Source organism: Chanodichthys erythropterus, chromosome 17, assembly GCF_024489055.1.
Source record: "Chanodichthys erythropterus isolate Z2021 chromosome 17, ASM2448905v1, whole genome shotgun sequence".
Classification (NCBI taxonomy): Eukaryota; Metazoa; Chordata; class Actinopteri; order Cypriniformes; family Xenocyprididae; genus Chanodichthys; species Chanodichthys erythropterus.
In genome coordinates, this window is record NC_090237.1 from 32,803,477 (window position 1) to 32,827,691 (window position 24,215).

Here is a 24,215-nt window from a genome sequence, read left to right on the forward strand (position 1 = left end):
CATGCATGTGATTCGGGGATTCTTTTTTTTCTTTTTCTTTTTTTGTGGATTCGCAGATTACACTTTTTTTGTCTTGGCAGTTTACACATATAGTACACTACTTTAAACCATTCCAGCACAAGAAGAGGTGAAAGAGAACTTGGTACTCACTCGCTGTTATCTGTGTACACAGCCGCACACCGAGAGGCATGTTTCAGATAGTGTGAGAACAACAAGTTTATTCTTCTTGTGCTTGAACGGACAGAGACACAAAATTGTCAATGCCCGTCTTGGCTAGTATTTATGGTAACACAGTCGGTTATATTGTAAAGGATTAGTTCACTTTAAAATTAAAGTTACCCCAAGATTTACTCACCATCAGGCGTATATGACTTTCTTCTTTCTGATGAACTCAATCGGAGTTATATTAATAAATATCCTGATGCGTCCAAGCTTTATAATGGCAGTGAATGGGAAACAACAAGTATGAAGCTCAAGAAAGTGCATCCATCCATTATAATAATACTCCACATGGCTCCAGGAAGCCCTTATGAAGCGAAGCAATGCGTTTGTGTAAGAACGACCACCTTCCCTATTCAACTTGGGAAGAAAGCATAACTGTTGTAGTTCTGTTCAGTTCTGTTGTTTTTGGAAAGTGCCTGTTATTATCCAAAGCTGTTAACTTGTTATCTGTCAATAATATGCTTGTTAAATCATATTAGATGTTGCAGGTGTATGCTGCTTGACTGTCGCTGATCTTTAAGGCCTCATATGCTATTTTCAAAGATCTTTGTTTTGTGTATTGGTTGTAATAGTATATGTTAACATGCTTTAAAGTGGTCCTTGATTATGATTTCACTTTTTTAACTTTAGTTGGTGTGTAATTTTGCTGTTTGAGTTCAAAGTTCACTGCAAAGGGAGATATTTTCTTTTACAGGAATCGCAGTAACACTTCAGAATAGGGAACATGTATTCACTCTTAACTATGACTTATCCCTCAATAAACTCCTAATTTACTGCTCATTAATAGTTAGCAAGTTAGTTGTTAAGTTTAGGTATTGGGTAGGATTAAGAATGTAGAATTAAGTAATGCAGAATAAGGCATTAATATATAATTAATAATTACTAATAAACAGCCAATATTCTAGTAATATGCATGCTAATAAGCAACAATACCCTAAAATAAAATGCACCTTTCTAAGGAGTACAACAAACGGCTGGTAGGGACAACAGTGAGCTTCTTCCCGAGTTGTTGACATCACAAACCCCAAAATTTACATAAACCCTGCCCATGGGAACACGCAACAAAGGGGGCAAGGCCATGTTGGGCTGCTTTAGAGAAGAGGAAAAGTTGTTGTAGTAGTAGAGTGTTGTTGCCATGCCGCCATATCCGATGTGTGATGTGATGGCCAATCAGAGGTGTTTATGAATCCACTCAACAGAGCTCAAAGCATCACATTTTTTAAAATTTCAGTACCAGCTTGGTACAGAAGTCAGTACTTTTGACAACTCTACTGACAATCGTCATTTTGGCTGCGTGAGGTTCTCCAGCTTTGTTGTTGTTGAGCAACCAAAGCGCGAGCTGGTAAAGCTCCGCCCTCTTGGAAAGCGGGCCGGGAGCAGCAGCGCATTAACATTTAAAGGGACACACACAAAAATGCCATGTTTTTGCCCACACACAAATGGGGGCAAATTTGACAAGCTAAAATAAATGATCTGTGGGGCATTTTGATGTTTGTACACATAAATCCATCTATGCACTTTTGATCTTAAGAACAACAAACAATTTGCATTACTCTACACTGCACAAAACTCCACATTTGAACAGTCTATAGCAAGTACATCCACTTTTGGAAAGCCAAATAAAGTACTGCTTTTGCTTTTGTATAGAAACACACAGCATCTCTGTGACATGGCGGCGACAACACTACTACGATAACTGAAGCCACGCCTTGTTTATTTGCACATGGATTTGAGTGGCATTATGCAAATATTTCCACCGTGTGACGTAGATCATTGAGGGAGAATTCGATCGAGATGTTTTAGCTAGGTCTGGGTCTACCTTCTCTTTTAGATAGAATAAATCTTTTTTTGGGAGACTTTGTTATAAAAACTTTGCAGATCTCATATATGCACAAACAGCTTACATAACACACTAAAGAAAAAGGAAAATATGAAAATGCATCATTTGACCCCTTTAAAATTATTATTATTATTTGATTATTTACAGCAGTTCAAAGTTAAATATTATATTGTATTACATTTATATGTGTGGAATATGTTTCACTCCCTTTTAAACACTATAGTTAGTCTTACGTGTGTATGCTAGCATTTACATAGGATGTGGTATCTGGGTTTAATTTAAAGTTCAGGAAGAGAGCTGGTTAACCCTTCAACTGAGAGCTGTTTACTGTGGGGATGGTGGTGTGTTTCAGCAAAAACCAACCCTCTAGTGCTTTTTATTTTGTACAGACTTCTTGACTGTAAAAAAAGGGAAGTTTTGATTACTTTGTATAATATTGCATTGTACAAAAGGTCATGTATGCACAGCAAAATGAAGGTCCCAATAATTGCAGGAACACTCTCAACCAAAGTGTATTAAAAAATGGGAAACTGGTTCATCAATGTTGAAATACTTTTTTTCAATCACAGTTTTTTTGTACTAATACATTTCTAACTAAGGAAGTTTTTACAACTTTTTTGAAACATGCTCGCACTATGGCACTTTTGAAACATTGGTTGTTTTAGGAGTAGCCTACTAACGTGGCAACCAGCTAGACATCCTATAGGAACAGTTAACCAGAACAGCCTAATAACAGGCCAGAATACCCAATTATTTCCTAGCGACGACAGTTCCTATTTAGCATCTAGTAACCAGACAGAGGGGCCCAACAACCCCTAACAACTAACCAGAAAACCTTGGCAACAATTAGTAACAAATAAAAATATGCCAGCAATACCTACTTAAACAATACAAATTAAAACACCCTAGCAATATCTAGTAGATCAGCCTAGCATAGAAGACTGTATAAAACATTGAAACTTTTAGGTTTTTAAAGGGGACCTATTATGCCCCTTTATGCAAGATGTAATTTAAGTTCCAGGTGTCCCCGGAATGTGTCTGTGAAGTTTCAACTTAAAATACCTCAGAGATCATTTATTATACAATGTTGTAAATGCCCATTTCTTCATGTGCCTTTAAATGCAAATAAGCTGCTGCTTCCCGCCCCCTTTCCACCATCACAGCTCCTGCATGCATCAGATACTGTGCCAGATACTAACAAGATATCTGCTTGGTTTTAATTATCATCTTGCGATCACGCTCACGGACAGTGCAGTTCTTCTTCATCATGAAAGTTTATTATTTCCATACGTTTTAAAGCAATATTTTAAAATTCTAGTTTATCGCTTTCTCAGTGCACACATCTGAAGCACATTCACAGAAAGCTGGCTGTCAGACGGCACGTCTCATGAGTATTAAACTAACTTCTCTTTGACGTAGGTTTAACGAAGGTTATGTCAAAAACACACAAAGTTCACAAACACAGTCTGTTATGTCTGTGAATGTAATCAGCAGGTACAGAAATCACATGTGTATATTAGATCTGTGGCGCATTCCCTTAAAAATAAAACTAATCCACTGCGTGTTCAGCAGCTCAGATGTCGGGACCGTTATAATTACTCTTACATCCAAAAACAAAACACCTCAATTGCTTACCAGTTATTTTTGTCACTATAGCTGCTCCGGTGTCCAGACAATGGCAGACAGTGTACAAATCACACAGAGCAGAAAGTATGCTAATACCGTAGAGTATGTCAGCAGTTGTGGGCGAGGCCTGAGCAATGTGACATCACATTGTTCAGAAAATGAAAATGGCTTGTTCTGTGAGACTGTTGAGGTTTTATGGGGATTAAAAAAGGAGTGGGTGAATTTTTATCATTATTAGGGCTGAAACGATTAGTAGACATTATAGTAGACAGAGCAAAGAGGACACGGACAACATGCCGACAGATAAGACAAAACAAGTTACTTTTTTATATAAAACAAGGTTTCAGCTTTTAAATTCTGTCAGTTTTACTATGGATTTCAAACAATACATGTGGTTTTGGTTGCTCTTTAATGTGACGTGACAGAATGCTGTAACACCTCAGGTCAAGTGGCACGTGAACCTTTTTATCTCTTCCTCTTTTCTACTTTTACAGCACAAAATAAACATAAATGAACAACAAAAAGTAGTTGAAAGATGCAGTACAAATTGCTAAAATGAACCTATCTCTAATTTAATCACTTGATCAGATTTTCAACCCTAGAAAGACATATATAAAACAGCTTGCAAACAATGTCACAAAACGTTGCATTTACCTAAGGAAAGCCATTCAGTGACTTCATAAACTTGATAGTTAGTTAAAAAAAAAAAAACTTTAGAGATGAAAATTTTCCAAAAATATGCACAATATATCATATTCATATTTTTACTCTTATTAAAAAGTTATTATTACAATTCCCAGACTTAATAAAAACACAGTGCCACATTGTAATAGTTGGATTATTGATAACTTCTGAGGAGGAAAGAAAACCTGAAAGGAGATTGGTGTATTTAGTTGGCTCAAAATTCATTAAAAATACATTTTCAAAAGCTGAAGTGATTTCTTTGTTTTATTTTTTAATTAAAATAGGTACCAATATTTTAACTAATTGCAAAAGTGTGGATTAATGGATCAAAGCCTACTGTTAACCAGTGAAATAATCGACGATCAGTCAATTAGTCAGTTAATTGTTTATTTTTTAATTAATCGATTATCAAAATAATCGTTTGTTGCTGCTCTAATCATTATAGGGTGTTTGTGTACACACACTGCCGACACACATTTATGTTCAAGCACCACGTAAAAGTGAATTTTGTATAATAGGTCCCCTTTAAAACTGTTTTTAACTTTCTGAGTGACTTTCTAGTTTTGTAATATATAGATGTTTATATAGTTCTGCTATATTGTAGGAAGCAATAGATTCAGTGATGAACGATGTCCCCTCGTCAAGTCCATGAATCTGATCTCCTTGACAATAGTGTGTGCATTTACAGTATTTGTATGTATGTGTTTACATGTTAGTTTTACTTGTGTTTTTGACATGTAATTAGAGTAATGTGTCTCTGGTTGTTGTTTTTTTTCTAAATGATGGCATGACAGTGGGAGGGATGTTTAGAACAAAAGCAGAGATTTGGGCATAGAGAATGCGGGGTGTTGTCAAAGTGGCATTTTTAATAGATCCTGCTTCGTAGAATCAGAGTGAAATTTGCATGTGGTTTTCCCGTTTGCCTATGAGAGTGCAAAAGAGAGCCTGTAATTTTTTTTTTTTAAATTGTGAATGTGTGACCTCTGTTGAACCCACCACTCTGTGTGTGTGTGTGTGTGTAAAGTGGTGTAAGGAGTGTGTAAAGAGACCTTTTGTTCCTCTGTGGTAAAGAAACTAACGCAAGTGTATTCTCTTTCTCTCAAAGAAGCAATTCATTTTCACAACATGACAACATGGGAGGTTTTATATTGCCTTAGCGTCACACTGCATCTGAAATAGAGGAAGTGTCACTTAACTGATATTCAGTTTGATTTCCTACTTTTGACATGGTGAAATAACAGTCATTTACAACAGAAAAACTTGAGGTAAAGTTCTAAATGCATTGTTACTAATTCAGTAATGACTTGGAGGTGGTGTCTGAAAGCATGTGTTTTAAACTCACAGGAATATAATAATGGGTTCATGCACAGATTTATTTGTGCAATTGATGTACTTGTGCACGAAAAGTACCAGTAATACTGGTAAAAGGATGAACAGTTTTAACTTTTTAATAAGCTTGTAAGTTTATCTTTAAATGATGAACTAAACAGATAATTTCTGCTTGGACACTGATAATTGCTTGCAGCTATATTAATGGTTTTGTTTTTGTGCTGCTGTAAATAATTTTACATGGCTCTCTGGCCGACAAGGATAATAGACCATTGATTCAGGCAACTGGTTTTCTATAACTCTGCTAGTTTCATGTTTCTCATATCACTTTGTATCCTCTTTCTTCTCACATAATAAAATAATTTTTCAAATCAATCATTCATGATAATGACCAATATATCATTCTGTTTCTTCTGTTGTTCTCTTTCCTTGTTTGCCTACTTTCACTTAAACACATCCAAATTCTGCAGATCCACGTGATGGATCATGTGCTGACCATGCCCGGATGAAGAGCACATAGGGCCCTGGGGCTATAGCAAACCCAAGGGCCCCTTCATAGTAGCCTATCTTGGTACCACAACATTTTCTACCACAAAAGTAATTAGTATTTAAGAAATCATACAGAGTATCTATGAAATTTAAAAATATTCCAGGCTACAACACTTTAAAAGCATAATTGCATTAACACTAGATATGAGGTCAAAGCAAACAGGTTTCCAGAAACGGCAACAACTTTTGTGCATAAAACTGCTTTAAGGAGTTTACTTTAAATAGTTAGTTCTAATTAATCATTAGAAGGTCTCCTTTCTGGTTCTAGACAATGAGAATCATCAGGGCTCAAATTCAGCCCATGCATCCGACCCACACATTCCCCCATTAATGTTTTGCTAAATTAAATTGGAATAAATTAATATATTTAAGGGGACCTATTATGCAAAATTTACCTTTTCATGGTGTTTAAACATAAATGTTTGTCAGCAATGTGTGTACACAACCACCCTATAATGATAAAAATCCACCTACTCTTTTTATTTTTTTTAATCCCCATAAAACCTCAACAGTCTCACAGAACAAGCCATTTTCCTTTTATGAACAATTTGATGTGACATTGCTCAGGCCCCACCCACGACTGCTGACGGACTCTGCCATATTAGCATAGTTTATGCCCTGAGTGAGTTGTACACTGTTGATGCAGGCAGGAGCTGTGATCATGGAAAGGGGGCGGGAAGCAGCAGCTCATTTGCATTTAAAGGCACATGCACGAAAACAAGCAAACACTCAGAACTGGGTCTTTACAACATGGTATAATAAATTAATTTTGAGGGCATATAACTGCATGAATAGCTACATCATGCTGAATAAGACGAGTAAAGAAAACGCGGTACTTATTAAAATAATAAACGCAGAAAATCGCTGTTAACAGGTTAATATTTTTTTTTTTTTTTTTTCCATTCCATGACTAGTAAAATAATCGCAACTTACTCTCTGTAAAATGGCGTAATCTGCAGGATGATGGACACGGAGGTGGGTCCATCTGTCGAGCTTACTTTACTTTTTTCGGGTGTGGACAGAGCCTCTCCCGCTCGGACGACAGGAATTGCTGTGCGCTGCATCTTCTTCTTGTTTCACAGTGTCAGCGTTAAGATGCAATACTGCCACCTGAGAGCTCAACCAGGTACTGGTGCTGGAGTGTTTTTACATGTCATGATATCATAAGCGTCCTATTCATTTTAAATATTGTGGTTATCGCCAATACCGGTATATTGTCACACCCCTAGTTCATATATGACCCATCGTGAATAAAAAGTGGGGGTGTGGTGGGGTTTTGGCGATTTGCCCACCGGGAAAAGTTCAGGTGCTCCCAATGGCCAGTCAGTCTACTTCACATAGCTAGTTACAGGTCCCCTCCTTGCTTGGACCCTGGGGCTTCAGCCCCGCCTAGCTGTTTTGTTAAAGGGTTAGTTTTAACACCCTTTAACAAAGCAATGCTACACCTAAAAACATATTTGAAACAGTTCATGTGAGTTCAGTGGTTCTATCTTAATATTATAAAGCAACAAGAATACTTTTTGTGTGCCAAAAAAAAAAACAAAATAACGACTTTTCAACAATATCTATATGAGCCGATTTCAAAACACTGCCAAAGTCACATGATTTCAGCCGTTAAGCCATTTGATAGGAGATCTGAATTACTAATTCGATACAAAAGATTCACAAAGCTCAGAAGCTTCATGAAGCAGTGTTTTGAAATCGGCCCATATAGATATTGTTAAATTTGTTATTTTGTTTTTGTTTTTTGGTGCACAAAAAGTATTCTTATTGCTTTATAATATTAAGATAGAACCACTGAAATCACATGAACTGTTTCAAATATGGTTTTAGTACCTTTATGGATCTTGAGAGGTGCAATAAATTGCTGGCAATGGAGGCCTCACTGAGCCATCGGATTTAATCAACAATATCTTAATTTGTGTTCCAAAGATGATCGAAGGGCTTACGGGTGTAATGAGGTTGAGTAATAAATGACATTATTTTCATTTTTGGGTGTACTAACCCTTTAGTGCAGCCCTGGTGCTGACGTGCATTAATATAAATAATAAAGAACACTTTATGACATCGCAATTTGTTGACCAGCTGATGCCATAACGGGAGTCAATAAATCAGTTTAGTGCTAAGAGAGAGAGAGAGAGAGCTCTAAATCCAATATCCTGCTGAGAACTTTTACAGCTTAATGACCCCCACCCCCATCTCTGTCTTTCTCTTCCAGGCTTTCTCAAACTACTATTTTTTTTCTTCCTCATTTTATCTGACAAATGTTTTGCAGCATTGTGTATTTGGTGCCTTCACCATTCTTCAAATTAACACAAAATTGGTACAGTGACATTACATTAATTGGTACAGTAGCCCACAAAGTATCTTGGATATCTAGTTGTCATTTCAGAAGTGAAGAAGGTAGACTGTTCAGTATAAGACCAGAAAAGCTCTTCTTAAGGGTTTGTTTCTACAATTTGTAGAAAGTTGTCAAGGGCTGGACAGGACAAAATGTCAATGAGCTTTCAATAAAACTTTGCTGCCTATGCGAAAGAAAGGCAAAAAAAAAAAAAAAAAAAAAAAATTAAAATCGGTGCTATCTGCCTAGAAAAAAAAAAACGGAGAAAAGGGGCTGGTCTCTTCCCTTTTGAGTAGGAAACACTTCTTAGCAAACTTTCACTTTAAGCATAGCATTTCACGTCGTAGTTTTTAACTGTTAAAGGGCACCTATTATGCCCCTTTTTACAAGATGTAATATTGGTCTTGGGTGTCCCCAGAATGTATTTGTGAAGTTTCAGCACAAAATACCCCAAAGTTAATTTATTATAACCATTTGAAAATGTCATTTTTGGGGCCTGTTTTAAAAAGAGCTGTTTTGGTGTGTACCACCTTAAATGTAAATGAGCTGCATATGCCCCGCCCTGCCTTTGGATGAGGGCGTAACTTGCATACCTATGGCAATAAACAGTCGGTAAAAGCAGAATGGCTGAGAATGAGAGACCCGCTGTTTTGTACTGGTTTTGTATGGCATTCAGCCGTACATGTTTGAACTGGAATCAGACCCAGATGATGAAGAGACTCCGGCAGAAGAAACACAATTGAGAATGGAGCAGGACGTCTCTGAATGGTTATTTGATACATTTATGTACTTATAGGTAGTGATGGGCAGAGCGAGGCTTCGTGAAACACTGAAGCAGTTGAATCAAATGTGCCGTGATGATTCAAGGCTTCGAAACAAACTGACACTTGACTCCACGGTGACCCCTAGTGGTCAAAAGAGTGTAAATGCAACAAAACTCATACTAAACATGCAGTAAAAACACCTTTTACAAATCTATTGCAAATGTTTTATTGAAAGTAAAATTTATTAAATGCAATTAACTAATTCTCTAATAAGATTAGGCTACATATAGAGTGACTGTATATCTGTTCTTTTATCAATTTTCAAGGCTTGTTTCTCTGTTCCATGGCTCAAGCTAAACAGGCCAATAAGAGATTAATAACTACCATTATTCATTTTAATTATTCTAATGTCTAATTAAAACATGTACAAATTTATAAAACTGATCAGAGATCAGGTAAAACCCATAGACACTTGTTCAATGCTTCTCAGTGAATCTGCATGATTCATGGGTTAACTTTATCATCGCCCTCTACCGGTGAACCACTGAAATTTCGAACTGTTTTGAAATGTTTCGAAACAGTGATGACGTAATGAAGCCTCGTTTACTAAAATCACGTGACTTTGGCAGTTTGATACACGCTCCGAATCACAGATTCAAAACAAATGATTCATGAAGCTTCGGAGCTTCATGAAGCATGTGTTTCGAAATCGGCCATCACTACTTATAGGGCCCTATAATACACCCGGCGCAATGCGACGCAAGGCGCAGCGCAAGTGTGTTTGCTAGTTTGCGTCCGGCGCCGTTCGCGTTTTCCCGTTCAGCGTCACGTCCTTAAATTAGTAAATGCATTTGTGCCAGTTAGTGCGCCCATGGGCGTGCTGGTCTAAAAAAGAGGTGTGTTCAGGCGCATTGCCGGCGCATTGCTATTTTAAGGAGCTGAAAATAGACTGCACCATAGACCAACTCAAACCTGGTCTAAAGTCTAAAGTCAGTGGCGCAATATTTTTTTGTTAGAGCGCGTTGGTAGAAACTGCGCCTCTGGGCGCGTCCACAGTGCGCGTTGACTTTGCTTATTACACACAGGGATACGTATCACACAAATATGCCAAATATTAAAAACAAAAGGATTACAGTGTAAAAGAATATTATTGTGTAGGCTACATAAATATAAAAATGTAATGATGAATAGTCATTGTGTGTATTAGAATTAGGATACCTATTTTCAATTCAACCTATTACTACTTATAATGATGAACGAAACTGGCTAATTAATTGAACAATCTTGGCAATACACACACATATTAACTGACTGATCGCGCGGAGCTATTTGAAAGCCTGCATCCAACGCAGACGACTGAAAGATTGACTGGCCACTTAACAGGTAATTTCAGCAAAACATCACTCGTTGAACTCCTCAGTTGAATCGGTGTGTTTAATAAGTCAGTGTATTTTATAATGTTATATGTTATATAATATATAATTATATAATATATATAATGTTATATCCTGCTTGTCCCGTAGATGATCTGCTCGCGCGCTTTAATTTCGCGCACGAGCAGATCAGTTTCTTTGCTTGAAAAGCGTTCAGCTTTTCCGCCATCAAATTCCACCATGTAAATAGCAATCCGCCATGGCGCGAGTGCATCTCGCTCTAAAAGGGAAGGGGAGATGACACTCTGATTGGTTTATTGAACGTTACGCCCATTACTCATTAAGAGAATAGGGACAACCCATTTCAAAAATGCGCCCCGGCGCACGGACCGTTTTTCCGTCGTTAAAATAGCAAAAGTGGATTTGGACACGCCCTGAGTGCACCTGCGCCGTGCGCTTCACACTTTGCGTTTAGATCGTTAAAATAGGGCCCATAGAGTTTTAATCGCGTCCCCTTTGCAATTATGAATGTGCAACACACACACACACACACTGTGATAACGTTCGCGCATTTTTTTGAAACTACAAACAAAAATACTGTGATAACGTTTGCTAAGTACGTTAGATACACACTATACAAACAAGGTTTAAATTTTATACACAGACATTCTACGACGACGACAACAACTTTAGACGCATTTGTTATTGAATTGGCTGACATCGACTGAAATGACTATTTGCTCAAAAACCATTAAATACACTTACTTCTTCTGGAGGTGACGCTGGATCGCGAACAGTAGGCAACGATCCACACTTGAGGATTAACTTTGAAGCAAGACCTGCTTTGAATTGACCCTCGTTCTCAAAACAGTCAGTCAAAAAATTATTTGCGCAAACATAAACGTATTTTGGAATTTTGAGTGGCACCTTTCCTTCGTAAATAAAATCCATCCACTGCGTTTTCAGTGGCTCTGATGTCGGAAGTAAGTGAAAACTACTATGTTCATTATTACATCCCACAACAGAACACTTATGTTTCTTAGGAGACATTACCGGCTGTCGTTGAAACAATGGAGGATGGTTGACAGATCACCGACGGCGGGGTCTATGCCAAAACCAGATTGTCAATCAAACCACGTGGGTGGGGCTTAGCGCAATTCTACGTCACAATGAGAGCAATCTTAGAACAGGGCGTTCTGAGACTGTGCTTATGAATTATTGAGATTGTAAAAAAACCACTGGGTGGACTTTTCTCATTCTAGGGTGGTTTTGCTCACACACTGCCAACACACATTTATGGTCAAACACCATGTAAAAGTGAATTTTGCATAATAGGTGCCCTTTAAAACAATTGACATACTATAAAAAAAAAGACTAAAGTTTTCATAAAATAAAAAAAGTATAGTTTTTTTTTTTTTCATGTTGCTTTGATTCCCTAAAACCATAAGATAGAAGGAAAAAATAGAAGTTACTGAAAATATTCATAAAACCAAAGGTATGTTGAAAGATCAAGTACAACTTACTGAAATCCGTATCATATGTAACGTTAATCGATCAATCATTGTTTCAACTGTGAAAAAGCGCCAATAAAATAGCTTGTAAAAATGTCACATTTGCCATAACATTTACCTCAGAAAACCCATTCAAAAAACTGGTTTGTCAGCTACAAAAATGAACTTGAGGAGCATTTTGATATATATCCACTGTGACTATAGGCCATTGCATATTCATGTACAACACATGCTTCAATACTGAATGTATAAAACCGTTTTATGACTGCCAACATTGCCCCCAGACCCCCCTACTACTATTTACTTTATAAACATGTCACTTTTTTCACCACTTTGGAGTTTGCAGGTATGTTGATAACTTCTTTTAAAATGACAACACCACACTTCAGATATACAAATGTTGAATAAATAAACAAATCATGTGACGTTTCTTTAGTAAAGAAGTAAGGATACAGGATCATGGGCTTTGCAATCCATCCAAATAAGATTAACCAGCGGAGCTGTGACCATAGTTACGGCATCACTATCCGGAAATCTCCTGGATTCAGTGTTGCCCTTGTCTCTGTACAGGAATGTAGAGTCAGGGCTTTTTAAAGTGTTTGCTGCACATTTGGTCCCTCAGTCTTTTGTTTTATTTATGCTGTAGCTTTGATCTGTTTTATGTGCTCATTCATCAGTGTTTTGATAAATGTGTTCTGTGTGATGGATGGGTGTGAACTCAGTCACTTCGGCAGTATTTTTTTTAGCATTTGCGTGTGGCTGGGTCATAAGGTCTTCCATTAGTCATGGTACTTTTGAGAGAGAGACTGGTGTGTGTGTGTGTGTGAGTGAGTATATAGGGAGAGAGAACTTCCTGTTTTTTTGTTTTTTTTGTGTTAAAAGATTAATCTGTAGTAAAACCTTACGGTCTTTACGTAAGGTTTGACATTCCCTTTGTTTAATGTCCTTCATGTCTATCAGAAACAGATTAATAGACAAAAAATCCCATAGTCACTCTCTTTAAAACACAGGCAACTAAAGTTCTAAGAATTCACAACATTCTGTTACAATAGTGCCCCTATGAGAAATATATACAGTTGCAAGAAAAAGTATGTAAACCACATGCAGAAAATGTGAATAATTTTAACAAAATAAAGGAGATAATACAAAATGCATGTAATTTTTTATTTAGTACTCTCCTGAGTAGGGCTGGGGGATATATCGCATGCAATTGTCACGCACATTTCGTCAGTAAAGCCGGTTCCCTGATTACCGCTTAATCGCCATCACCTGCTTTAAAATGGAGCGGCATTTAATAGACAGAGCCGTAGATCACCGATAAGCCACACAATAGCACGTTCATTATCGAAGTCGATATCTGCGATAATCGATGCGATATTGCGTGGCTTATCAGTGATCTACAGTCTATAGCTGAATTTATTAAAATAACCCCATTCATAAGTATGTGAAACACTGATTCTTAATACTGTGTGTGATTACCTGGATGATCTACGACTGTTTGTTTTGTGACTGTTGTTCATGAGTCTCTTGTTTGTTCTGAACAGTTAAACTGAGCTCTGTTCTTCAGAAAAATTCTCCAAGTCTTGCAGATTCTTCAGTTTTCCACCATCTTTTGCATATTTGAACCCTTTACAGCAGTGACCTGAATCATTTTGAGATCCGTCTTTTCACACTGAGGACAATTGAGGGACTCAAACACAAATATTAAAAAAGCACACACTAAAAGACTCGTTTGTTGGTGTTTGTTGGGGCGGTGTGAACATGACAGTTTTTTTCTCATAGAATTCTAAATCCAATGGCCAACTTGTTTGTTGGCGTTTGTAGGTGTGGTGTGAATTGGCCTATAATATGATAACTTGATCACATTCTACCAGAGCACTAGTTCGTAAAGTGCTCTCTTAAAGGAACAACTAACATGAAGTGTTAAAAAAAACTCAGAGCACAGTAGCTTTTAACAAACAGTGAGGGAGACGTCAGAGGTCTGACAACATCAGTGATATTGAGCCGCGGTGGACGTGGAGGTTGGGCTTCCTGAAGCACTTCACGACACAGAGTTATTAGAACCTCTTGATATGAGCTGTAATGGATGTGGTGCACTGTGGCCCCTCTAAAAGCAGACAAAGTGCACTTACAGCTGCATTGACACAGCAATTAACTCTTGTTGGTTTGGGTTTGTGTATATCTGAATAAACAATAGTGTGCTTGTACAGTATGTGAAAATCTGTTCACAGATTGAAAAGCCACATCCTCTGTCCCCTAATGTGGGTATGTCTTTGTGTAACTTGCCATTTCTCACCAGCTTGTGTGGAAGCGAGCCGTGAATCACATCCCTCTCCTCCGACCCTGTGTCTCATCGATTGACATTGTGTGACTGAGTCTCCGCACCTGTCTGCTGGTCTGTGTGTGATGATTTCCTGCTTATGAGGTTTTGAGTTCATTTGTAAGGTGAGAACAGAGATAAGCAGCATCATGTGGTTCAGTGACTCATTGTTGTGCTCTTCAAGGAAAACACTGGCTGAAAATAGCAAGTGTTTGTTGTTGGACACACAAAGGGGATATTTTTGAATTGAGGCTATAGCACAGTGTATTTTAGATATAGTTCACTCAAAAATTCTGTCATAATTTACTCACCCTTATGTCATTCTAAACCCATAAGACTTATATTCATCTTCAAACACAAATTAATTTATATCTAATATTCTCTCATTATTTTTATTAGTCCATTTGAGCACAAATTTCAAACTACAAAAAGTATGTAAAGACTTTGTAAAAGTATTCCATATACAGTTGAGCTCAAAAGTTCACATACCCCTTGCAGAATCTTTGAAAAGTGAATAATTTTAACAAAATAAGAGAGATCATACAAATGCATGATACTTTTTATTTAGTACTGTCCTGAGTAATATATTTTACATAAAAGATGTTTAAATATAATCCACAAGACAAAACAAAATTGCTGAATTTATAAAAAAAAAAAAAAAAATTAAAATATGTTATAAGTTATATTTTTTAAATATAACTCTGATTGTGTTTGACTGAAAGAAGAATGTCATACATTTGGCTTGAGGGTGAGTAAATTATAGGATAATTTTAATTTTTGGGTGAACTAACCATTTATGTACTAAAACAGTGATATTGAAAGATCAAATTCGGTATACACCTTATTGAGGATGTGTACTATATATAGGTGAGCAGATGAACCCAGAATATAAACGCAACAAGCTAAGTGGTTGTAAATTAAGTAATTAAAAACATTTTCTTTGTAATTTGTTTTCAATGGAAAAACTCAAGAGAAACTGCATTGCATTTATATTCTCAGTTCATCTGCTTGCCTGTACATAGTATGCATCATCTGTAAGGTTTACATTGAATTCAGTCTTTTAATGTCACTGTCTTTCTACATTAGTACTTAGTAGAAACCTGGTAAAAATGACTGAAAGGCAATGTAGGAAAGCCTTGTTTGGCCCTTTAGGTTTCTACTAAGTACTAATGGTACGTCAAGTGTGTGATGTCACATGAAACTATGATTAGCTCATATTTGAGCAAATCCCTCAAAATGACACCACAAATTGCTGAGGAGAAATGTGGCAGTCTGACAGACGAGACCTGAGCCATTTCTATCAACCAGAAATGTCATACAGAATCCATTCAGCACACCTTTGCAACTGCTTAGTAATGCTTTTGCCATACCTCAATAAACTCTAGCTCAGCAGTGTTCAATTCTGCTCCAGGAAGGGCCAAGTTTTGCTCCAGCCCACTACAACACACTTGCCTAGAAGTTTGTTGTGTTGTGGCTGAAATCGCCCCTATACCCTTAACCCTTATATGGTGCACTATCTGAGGGGACAGTTATTTGTAGTGGTGTGCGACATGATGGGCATTATCGAGTGCACTCATTCGATTCTGTTCCACTGAGCTTGTCTAGGATTATTTGGAGTGCTTAAATATTGGGCCAGTTCGCTGCCAAAATCTGACTCCTCGCCAGATTATGACTCCCCTGCTTCTCCCTACCACACAGTAAAATGAGACATGACAGTGCACATTTGATGGAAATTTTATTACTCACTATAATTTCCCTTATGTCAGGTCAAGTCACCTTTATTTATATAGTGCTTTATATAATACAATAGGAAAATGATTAAGGGCCCACTGAAGTGCCTTGAAACTTGCAGTATTATTTAGTGTGTTGATGTAATTTCCACTGAAACAGGAAGACAGTGCGGGATATATCAAAGAGCTCCTCTCCTTTTTTAAAATAGCCAATAGTGTTTTGTTTATATCACAAATCTCGGCCAGAGCTGTTAAGCTTGGTAAAGTCGCAGTTTCCTCCTAATCTCTAACCTTTTCTCCTCCTAATCTCCTCCATCACTTTAAAATATGGCATTCTGTGCAGAATTTAAATGGGTCCAATGCGTTTTGTGGTCTGTGCCGACTATTGTTTCTCTGGAACGGAGCAGACTGTGTGTGCACTGCGGCAGTTTGCGTGACACAAACGTGAAACAAGACTTCATTCGCCTCAATGGAAAGCATATTTACACTCTCTGAATCGTTCCCTGTCCCCTATATAGTGCATCATGTGCCATTCACCAAATAGAAAATAATGTTAATGTGTAAACAAGTTACCGATTTCAGCCACAGATCCAGTGTCTATTTGTAGTGTAGGGGGCGGAACACTTTAGATTCTAGAGAGCATTTGATTGGACAGAAAATCTGAAGCTATAGTGCAGTGCGATGTCATCAAAATCATTGATCCATATTGGAGGAAGTGAGAGACTATAAGTTTTGAATGATTATGTCTTCTAAATGCAATTTTTGTCATTGTTTTGGAGAACACTAGCTTATAGATTAGGGCTGCACAAATATAATTGCAATTACGATTACGGATGCCACAATTTCATAATCGTTCAAAGGCGCGATTACAAGGAAAAATATCCACTTACATTATTCTGCGTGTTTTGAGCATGTTATGTTGTGAGAGACGAATCACGACTACTTCAGAATGTAAAAGGTCTAGCCCAGCATAAAAGAAGCTACCAGTGACGTAGGTGTACGCTGATGGGAAACACCAGGACCTGCCATTTTTAAAAAGCCGTGTACACAGCCTATAGTGTTTTAAAAAATATTGATATTTCGATATGTATCGATACTGAAATATCTGAAACGATACCAATACGCCTTTCTGTAGTATCGATACACCGATACCAGCTGCACGTGATTGCTCTCGTAGTTCACTGACAAGCCACGCAATATCGCGTTCAATATTGATATGAATCGCCGTCGATATTGAACGCGATATTGTGTGGCTTGTCAGTGAACTACGGCTCTGTCTATTAAATGGCGCTCCATTTGAAAGCAGGCGATGGCGATTTAGCGGTAATCAGGGAACCGGCTTTACTGACGAAATGCGTGTGACAAAAGCATTCGATATATCGCCCAGCCCTAATGACAGTATATACATTGTTGTTGTTTTTTTCATCATATTGAAGTTAGAAATTCCAGTATTGTGACAACACCAGCCTATACATTTACTCCACAAACTAACTCTAAAACATGGAAAAGAGTGATAGATGGACCTCTCAACCTTAAGCTGAGGAGAAAATCCAGCGTGACTTTGAACATGATTATTCGTTCAAACAATGATATAAAGCTATTCAAAACATCATTCAATGTAAATTGTGATAATCGTCATTAATAATTGCGATTCCAATTTCAAGGGAATAATAGACAATTATGATTTTTTGTCATAATCGTGCAGCCCTATTATAGATAACAGTAAGGTTAACTTATTCATACTAAAAGTAAAAAAACTTCAATTTTGATTTCATGGGGACTTTAAATGATGCAAACAGTTTATTTTGGCTGTACAGCAGCTCTAAAAGAAAATAGTGTCATTGTTCAACTGAAGCCTTTTTCTTCATCTTTTTACTTTACCCTTTTTGTTTTATTTAGTGGCTAACATTTATTTTGATTTGTTTTGAGGTTCCCATGGTTTGGCTCCAGCGTGCTCTCTGCCATGCCTCCCGCCAAGACAGATCAGCTGGACTTGTGGGCGGAGTCAGGGATGGATGGAGACGACCAGGTGATGGTGGACTTCCTGTTGCCCACTGGAATCTATATCCAGATGGAGGTTCCTCGCGAGAGCACCATCCAACACATCAAACTGGTGTGTATGTTTGTTTACAAGCAGATTCTCTCTTTCAGAGTAAGGAGTAACACTTCAGGCATGAAAACTGGGCTTCAAATAACCATTAACAAAGATATTTTAGCAAACACAAAGCGTGCCCTGGGCGAACCATCCAAAACAAGCATTCTGGTGGAGTTTTCCAGCTCCAATCTCTTTTAACCTTTTGATGCACAAGCTATGAAAACCCCTTCTAATGCGCAACATGGGTCAAAAATGACCCGTATTCATTTCCTATGTAATTTCAATCATGGTTGAGTGTTTCTTTGCTGAATCTTTGAAAGAAATGTATTTTATCATTAATTTATTCCAGGTATTCCTTAAATATCTTGTTTTTGATTGACAAAAATCATTATGTTCATTTTTTCTTTCTTACTTTATAAACAAACACAGTTTTTGTCTGTCTACATCAATTTTACACACATGGGTCAAAAATGACCCGTATTCATTTCCTATGTAATTTCAGTCATGACTAAGTGTTTCTTCGCTGAATCTTTGAAAGAAATGTATTTTGTCATTTATTTATTCCAGGTATTCCTTAAATATCTTGTTTTTGATTTTAACAAATCATTGTGTTTATTTTTTCTTTCTTTTTTTCATAAACAAACACAGGTTTTGTATTTCTACATCAATTTTGCACACATGGGTCAAAAATTACCCATATAGAAACCTTTGCAAATTTTCGCAAGAAGGAACATATTTACTGCAGACAACTGTTCATCCGCCACACATTTCATGTCTCAACATAGCTGCTTTTGTATATTTGATGGGTGAAAGACATATTATATTTCATATAATAGGCTGTATATTATATTTCATAATTTGTATTTTTTGTCATAAACCAATGCTACTGGTCACCTTTTACATCTATCAGTGTTCCTGAAAAGTAACAGTTTTGAACAAGGTTTCTGTCCAACAGTGAAAATATATAATAAGTGTATCGATCAACAGTGATTTTGAATTTCTTTATCTAGAGTGTTAATGGCTGGTCCTCAACAGAACTGAGGTGGATGATGACATCACTGTAAAAAAAGCTGAAAGTGTACTTTGCGAACAGTCAAGCGCAATTTATATGTGTATGTGCAGGGTTGCACATACACAGTTACAGAAATCCGGCGGAAATTATAAAAAGTTACAAAAATCTGTATGCTGACCCTCACGTACACATAAAAAGTGAAGTATACGTTGGCCTTTAGAAAGGTAATGACACACACATTCAAAAAAAATTCATTCAATAAGAAAGGAAAAATTAAAATAAGGATTTGGTTATTGAGTAATAGATGGAATAATGAATGATAAAATTAATTTATTGTAATATATGCGATATAGAAAATAACTAATTCGGGTCACTTTTGACTCATGTTGTATTTGTCCAAAACTGTTACATTTCAGGAACGCTGACAGACATAAAGCATGACCAATTGCATTGATTTATGACAAAAAATTAAAAATTATGAAATATATAGCCTAATATATTAAATATAATAAGACTTACATCCATCAAATATACAAAAGTAGCCTTGTTAAGATGTAAAATGTGTGGCAGATGAACAGTTGTCTGCAGTAAATATGTTCCTACTTGCAAAAATTTGCAAATCTTAAAGATTTCTATATGGGTCATTTTTGACCCATGTGTGTAAAATTGATGTAGAAACTGTGTTTGTTTATAAAGTAAGAAAGAAAAATAAACATAATTATTTGTAGAAAATCAAAAACAAGATATTTAAGGAATACCTGGAATAAATGAATGATAAAATGCATTTCTTTTAAAGATTCAGCAAAGAAACACTCAACCATGATTGAAATTACATAGGAAATGAATACGGGTCATTTTTGACCCATGTTGCGCATTAGAAGGGTAGTGATACAAAAATGATTTTTATTAAAAAAGTAAGAAAGAAAAAATTAAAATGAGGATTTGTGATGATCAAAAACAAGTTAATTGAGGAATACCTGGAATACTGAATGATTAAAATAATTTCTTGCAAAGATATAGAAAATAAAAACTCAGCCGGGTCATTTTTGACCCAAAGGGTTAATGGGGAAACATAAAATTCTCCTAAGCTGTTCACCAAGCTTGCGATTAAGTTTCATATTTGAAATTGCCAATGAAATCTAACAACAACTGTCTCATACATTTTGTTTCTAAATGCTCAAATCTTGACAAAAAGATTTCAGATGCAGTGGTGTTCAGAATAACTTGCTAATCAGAGACAGGTGTGTTTAATTAGGGTTAGAATTCACTCTCGACATCTTGTTTTTGTGTTTATGTAGCTGTTATGGAAGGAGGCGCAGACATACCCTCTCTTCTCATTGCTGGGGGAGATGGAGGGTCACATGTTCGAGTGTGTGAACCAGGCAGCAGTGCACGAGGAGCTGGAGGATGAGACCAGGCGTCTATGTGATGTGCGACCATTCCTGCCTGTCCTCAAACTGATCACACGCAACTGTGGACGTGCAGAGCGCCTACTAGACTCTAAGATCGGAGTCCTCATTGGGAAAGGTGACACATATGCATATAATCACATGCATAATGAGAGCTATACGTTTCGCTCATTATATCCATTAGTTAGGATGTGACCATCTGGGATTTTTCAGTGACACTTTCTGCAGGTTACATTTACCCCAGTGGGTGACGACAAGCAATGTATTTTGTGTATTATGAGAGGATCATTGAATCATTCAACTCAACCAATTTGTTCAAAAACTTTGATTAAATCAGGAATGAACTATCACTAAATCTTGCAAAAATAGACCAAGCAACTAGCAATATTGTGTCTTAAACTCCATGTGCTCCTTGTGCACATTACTCCATATTAACTTGTTTATTGAACTGATATTTAAAGGACTGTGTGATGACCTATGGCCAAATCACAGCTGTGCTGATACTAGGAACGACAACATTTTTGCTTTTGTCTTTTTAAAAATGTGGTAATAGCTATATATATAGTGTTTTTAATGTACAATATATAATATATATTTATATCACTGTGCTTTGTTTTGAAAATATTGGCATTAAAAATTATAACACTTGAGTTGGGCGATTTGTTGGAATTGCACTAGTATATAATTCGTTTTTTAAGAGACAAATAAAATTTGCCTTGATCTTTTGACATATAAGATCTCTTTGTACTAGGGATGCACCGATACCAAGCTCATGTACTTGTACTTGTACTCGTACTCGTAAAAATACCCCCGATACCAAAGACCGATACCTCACATGACGTAACTGAAAGAATTAACTGTGCACACAGAGACACCGGCGGCAGCAGCAGAAAGAATGTCAGCCTCAGAGGTGTGGAAATACTTCAAAATTAATGATGACAACACACACATTGTGAACTGCATGCTTTCAATGAAAATTCGTTTTCCATTAGTGAAGGCGGGATAGGCGGAATCCCGCTGAATGACACAGACCAGAACCCCTCTCTCTCTCTCTCTCTCTCTCTCTCTCTCTCTCTCTCTCTCTCTCTCTCTCTCGCATGCGCTCTTCTCTCCTTGCGCGCGATCCCAGTTCTCTCAGACATTTATCTCTATAGTGTTTGTTGTATTGTTTGTTATTTGTTTGTACATTTCTTTTTATATAACAACAATTATATATATATTGATAATTATGTCCTTTGAAGGTGTGAAATTTTTGTTCTTTAAGTTTGTGACAAGCACATAAAAATTATTACTTTTCATTAATAATAAAGAATAGTAATAATAAAGAAGCTGTCCTACATTCATTAGTCTCACTGTATTGTGCTTGGAAAACTGCAACAGCACCAAAAAAAAAAGAGAGATAGAAATGAATAAATCTATAGGTACCGGTATCGGCGAGTGCTAGAAAAAAATATCGGTACTCGTACTCGGTCCTTAAAAAATGGTATCGGTGCATCCCTACTTTGTACCATTAAAACATCCTTGCATATGCCTGCCTCGAGCAAGTCATAAACAAATAATTCTACCACAGGCCCCACCCACAGGCTTTCAGTTGCTCATTGGCTGACACTTGCCTACACTGGATTTGAGTGTTGCAATAGAACCCATTATAATCACTGACACTGTCTACACTGGATAAAGTAAACAGGCGTGCGTTCAGTTTCTGACGTACTCCACTCGCTTGAGTCTATCGACAACAGGACAGATGAAAGAGTGAAGGAATGTTCACTTCGACGCCAGTTTATACAGGTAGTTTGCATCTCTGTACAGACTTCAAAAGATTCCCAGCATCAGAAACAAGTAGATGGTTTAGTATAATGGCGTTGTGCAATAGCGAGTGGCCATTGATACTGTTTCCTATGCAATGAAGTAAGCCAATCATAACAGTGGCCGTTTACTGACAAGCCTTAAAGGAGATGCCCCTTAAAAACGTATTGTTTCAGACAGAGGGTCAGAATGAGGCATTTATATTTATTTTTGTTTTTTTGTGCAAAACTTTATTAACTTTATTAACATTATAAGTGATTTTAAGGAACATATTAAAATAATAATAAATAAAAAAAATCCATGTCATCAGCCCTTTAATTTTGTTATCTTTGGCACACTCTTTTGTCTGTTCTTTGGCACACACTTTTGGTGCCAGAAATTGTGCATGAGAGCAAAGACAAATTTGAGAGTGATGCTGATTGTCTGTTTATATGTATGCAAGTATTAATCATCATGAGACTATGATGAGCTGTCAGGCACAACCCGCGAGGCTTACAGACTCGCTCATTAAACTTCCCTTGCTCGTTCACTGGCTCTGAAACACACACACACACGCAATATGGGCAGTATCTTTTAGTGGAGAGGATCAAATGAATTTTTAATGCTCTTTAAATGTCATCATGTGTGTTATCAGGAAGCCATTTGAAACCTTTCCCTCAGAGCTCTGTCTCGCAACAAAACACACTGATGTCATTCAACAGAAACAGACACCCATTAAAGGAATAGTTCAGTCAAAAATGAAAATCATTTTCTTACCTTTAATTTTGCAGATCTGAATTGTGAAAAGGCGAAATCTTGATCTTATTTTTTCAATGGAATTACATATAGTGTTCTATATTGTAAGCCTGTTTTAATTCATGCAACTAGTTTATGTGAGGAACAAACAGAAATTTAAGTCGCCTTTATTTTCAGCTTGTTCCATACACAAACCTGGCCATTGTATAGCTTCACAACTCACAGGCTTTTATTACAGTGCACATTTCTCTTAACTATTTCTTTGACTTATCACACACTGTTTTTACTCTTTTATAAAAATTAAAATAGACTTGATAATCGACCAGTGTTAAAGTGTGTTGGGGAAGCAAGCATGATTTTGAAACAAAAATTCACAGCATCATATATGCATAGGTGTTAAAACAACATTTTATCTGTGACAGAGTGGTTCACACTCAGCTGAGTTCACATGATTTTAATTCAGATTCTGTGTTATTCATTGCATAAACACTAAGTCTGTCAAGGATATTGTCGATATTGTGAGAGTGTAAAGTCACTGAACGTTATGCCACATGGCACAGGTCTTCACGAGTTGGACGCCCTGCAAGACCAGGAGGTGAAGGACTTTCGTTCCAAAATGAAGCGAATCAGCGAAGAGAAAATGCACCAGATGCAGATGATGTCATGGAGGGAGTGGCTTCGGAGCTGTTACTCACCTCAGCTGGAGACAGGGTTGTTGGAGAATTTGATTGAAAAGCATGAGGGTGTCATCAAAATTACCATGCACTACGACCAGTCACAGGTGTGTTTAGTGATTTTAGTGTATGGTATGTTGTGTAATTCTACATGAAATGAATTATCAGACTTATCCTCGTTTTTCTATCTCTCTT

General features: G+C 37.0%; 1 protein-coding gene across 1 annotated transcript in view; it reads left to right on the forward strand.

Moving 5' to 3' along the window:
- Nucleotides 1-24,215, forward strand: part of pik3cb (phosphatidylinositol-4,5-bisphosphate 3-kinase, catalytic subunit beta) — a 70,497-nt gene that overhangs the window by 17,407 nt on the left and 28,875 nt on the right. The window contains exons 3-5 of the mRNA XM_067364315.1: nt 18,219-18,402; nt 20,695-20,923; nt 23,907-24,127. Coding sequence (XP_067220416.1) covers nt 18,253-18,402; nt 20,695-20,923; nt 23,907-24,127 — 600 coding nt within the window. The 5' untranslated portion in view covers nt 18,219-18,252. The remainder of the gene's footprint in view (nt 1-18,218; nt 18,403-20,694; nt 20,924-23,906; nt 24,128-24,215) is intronic.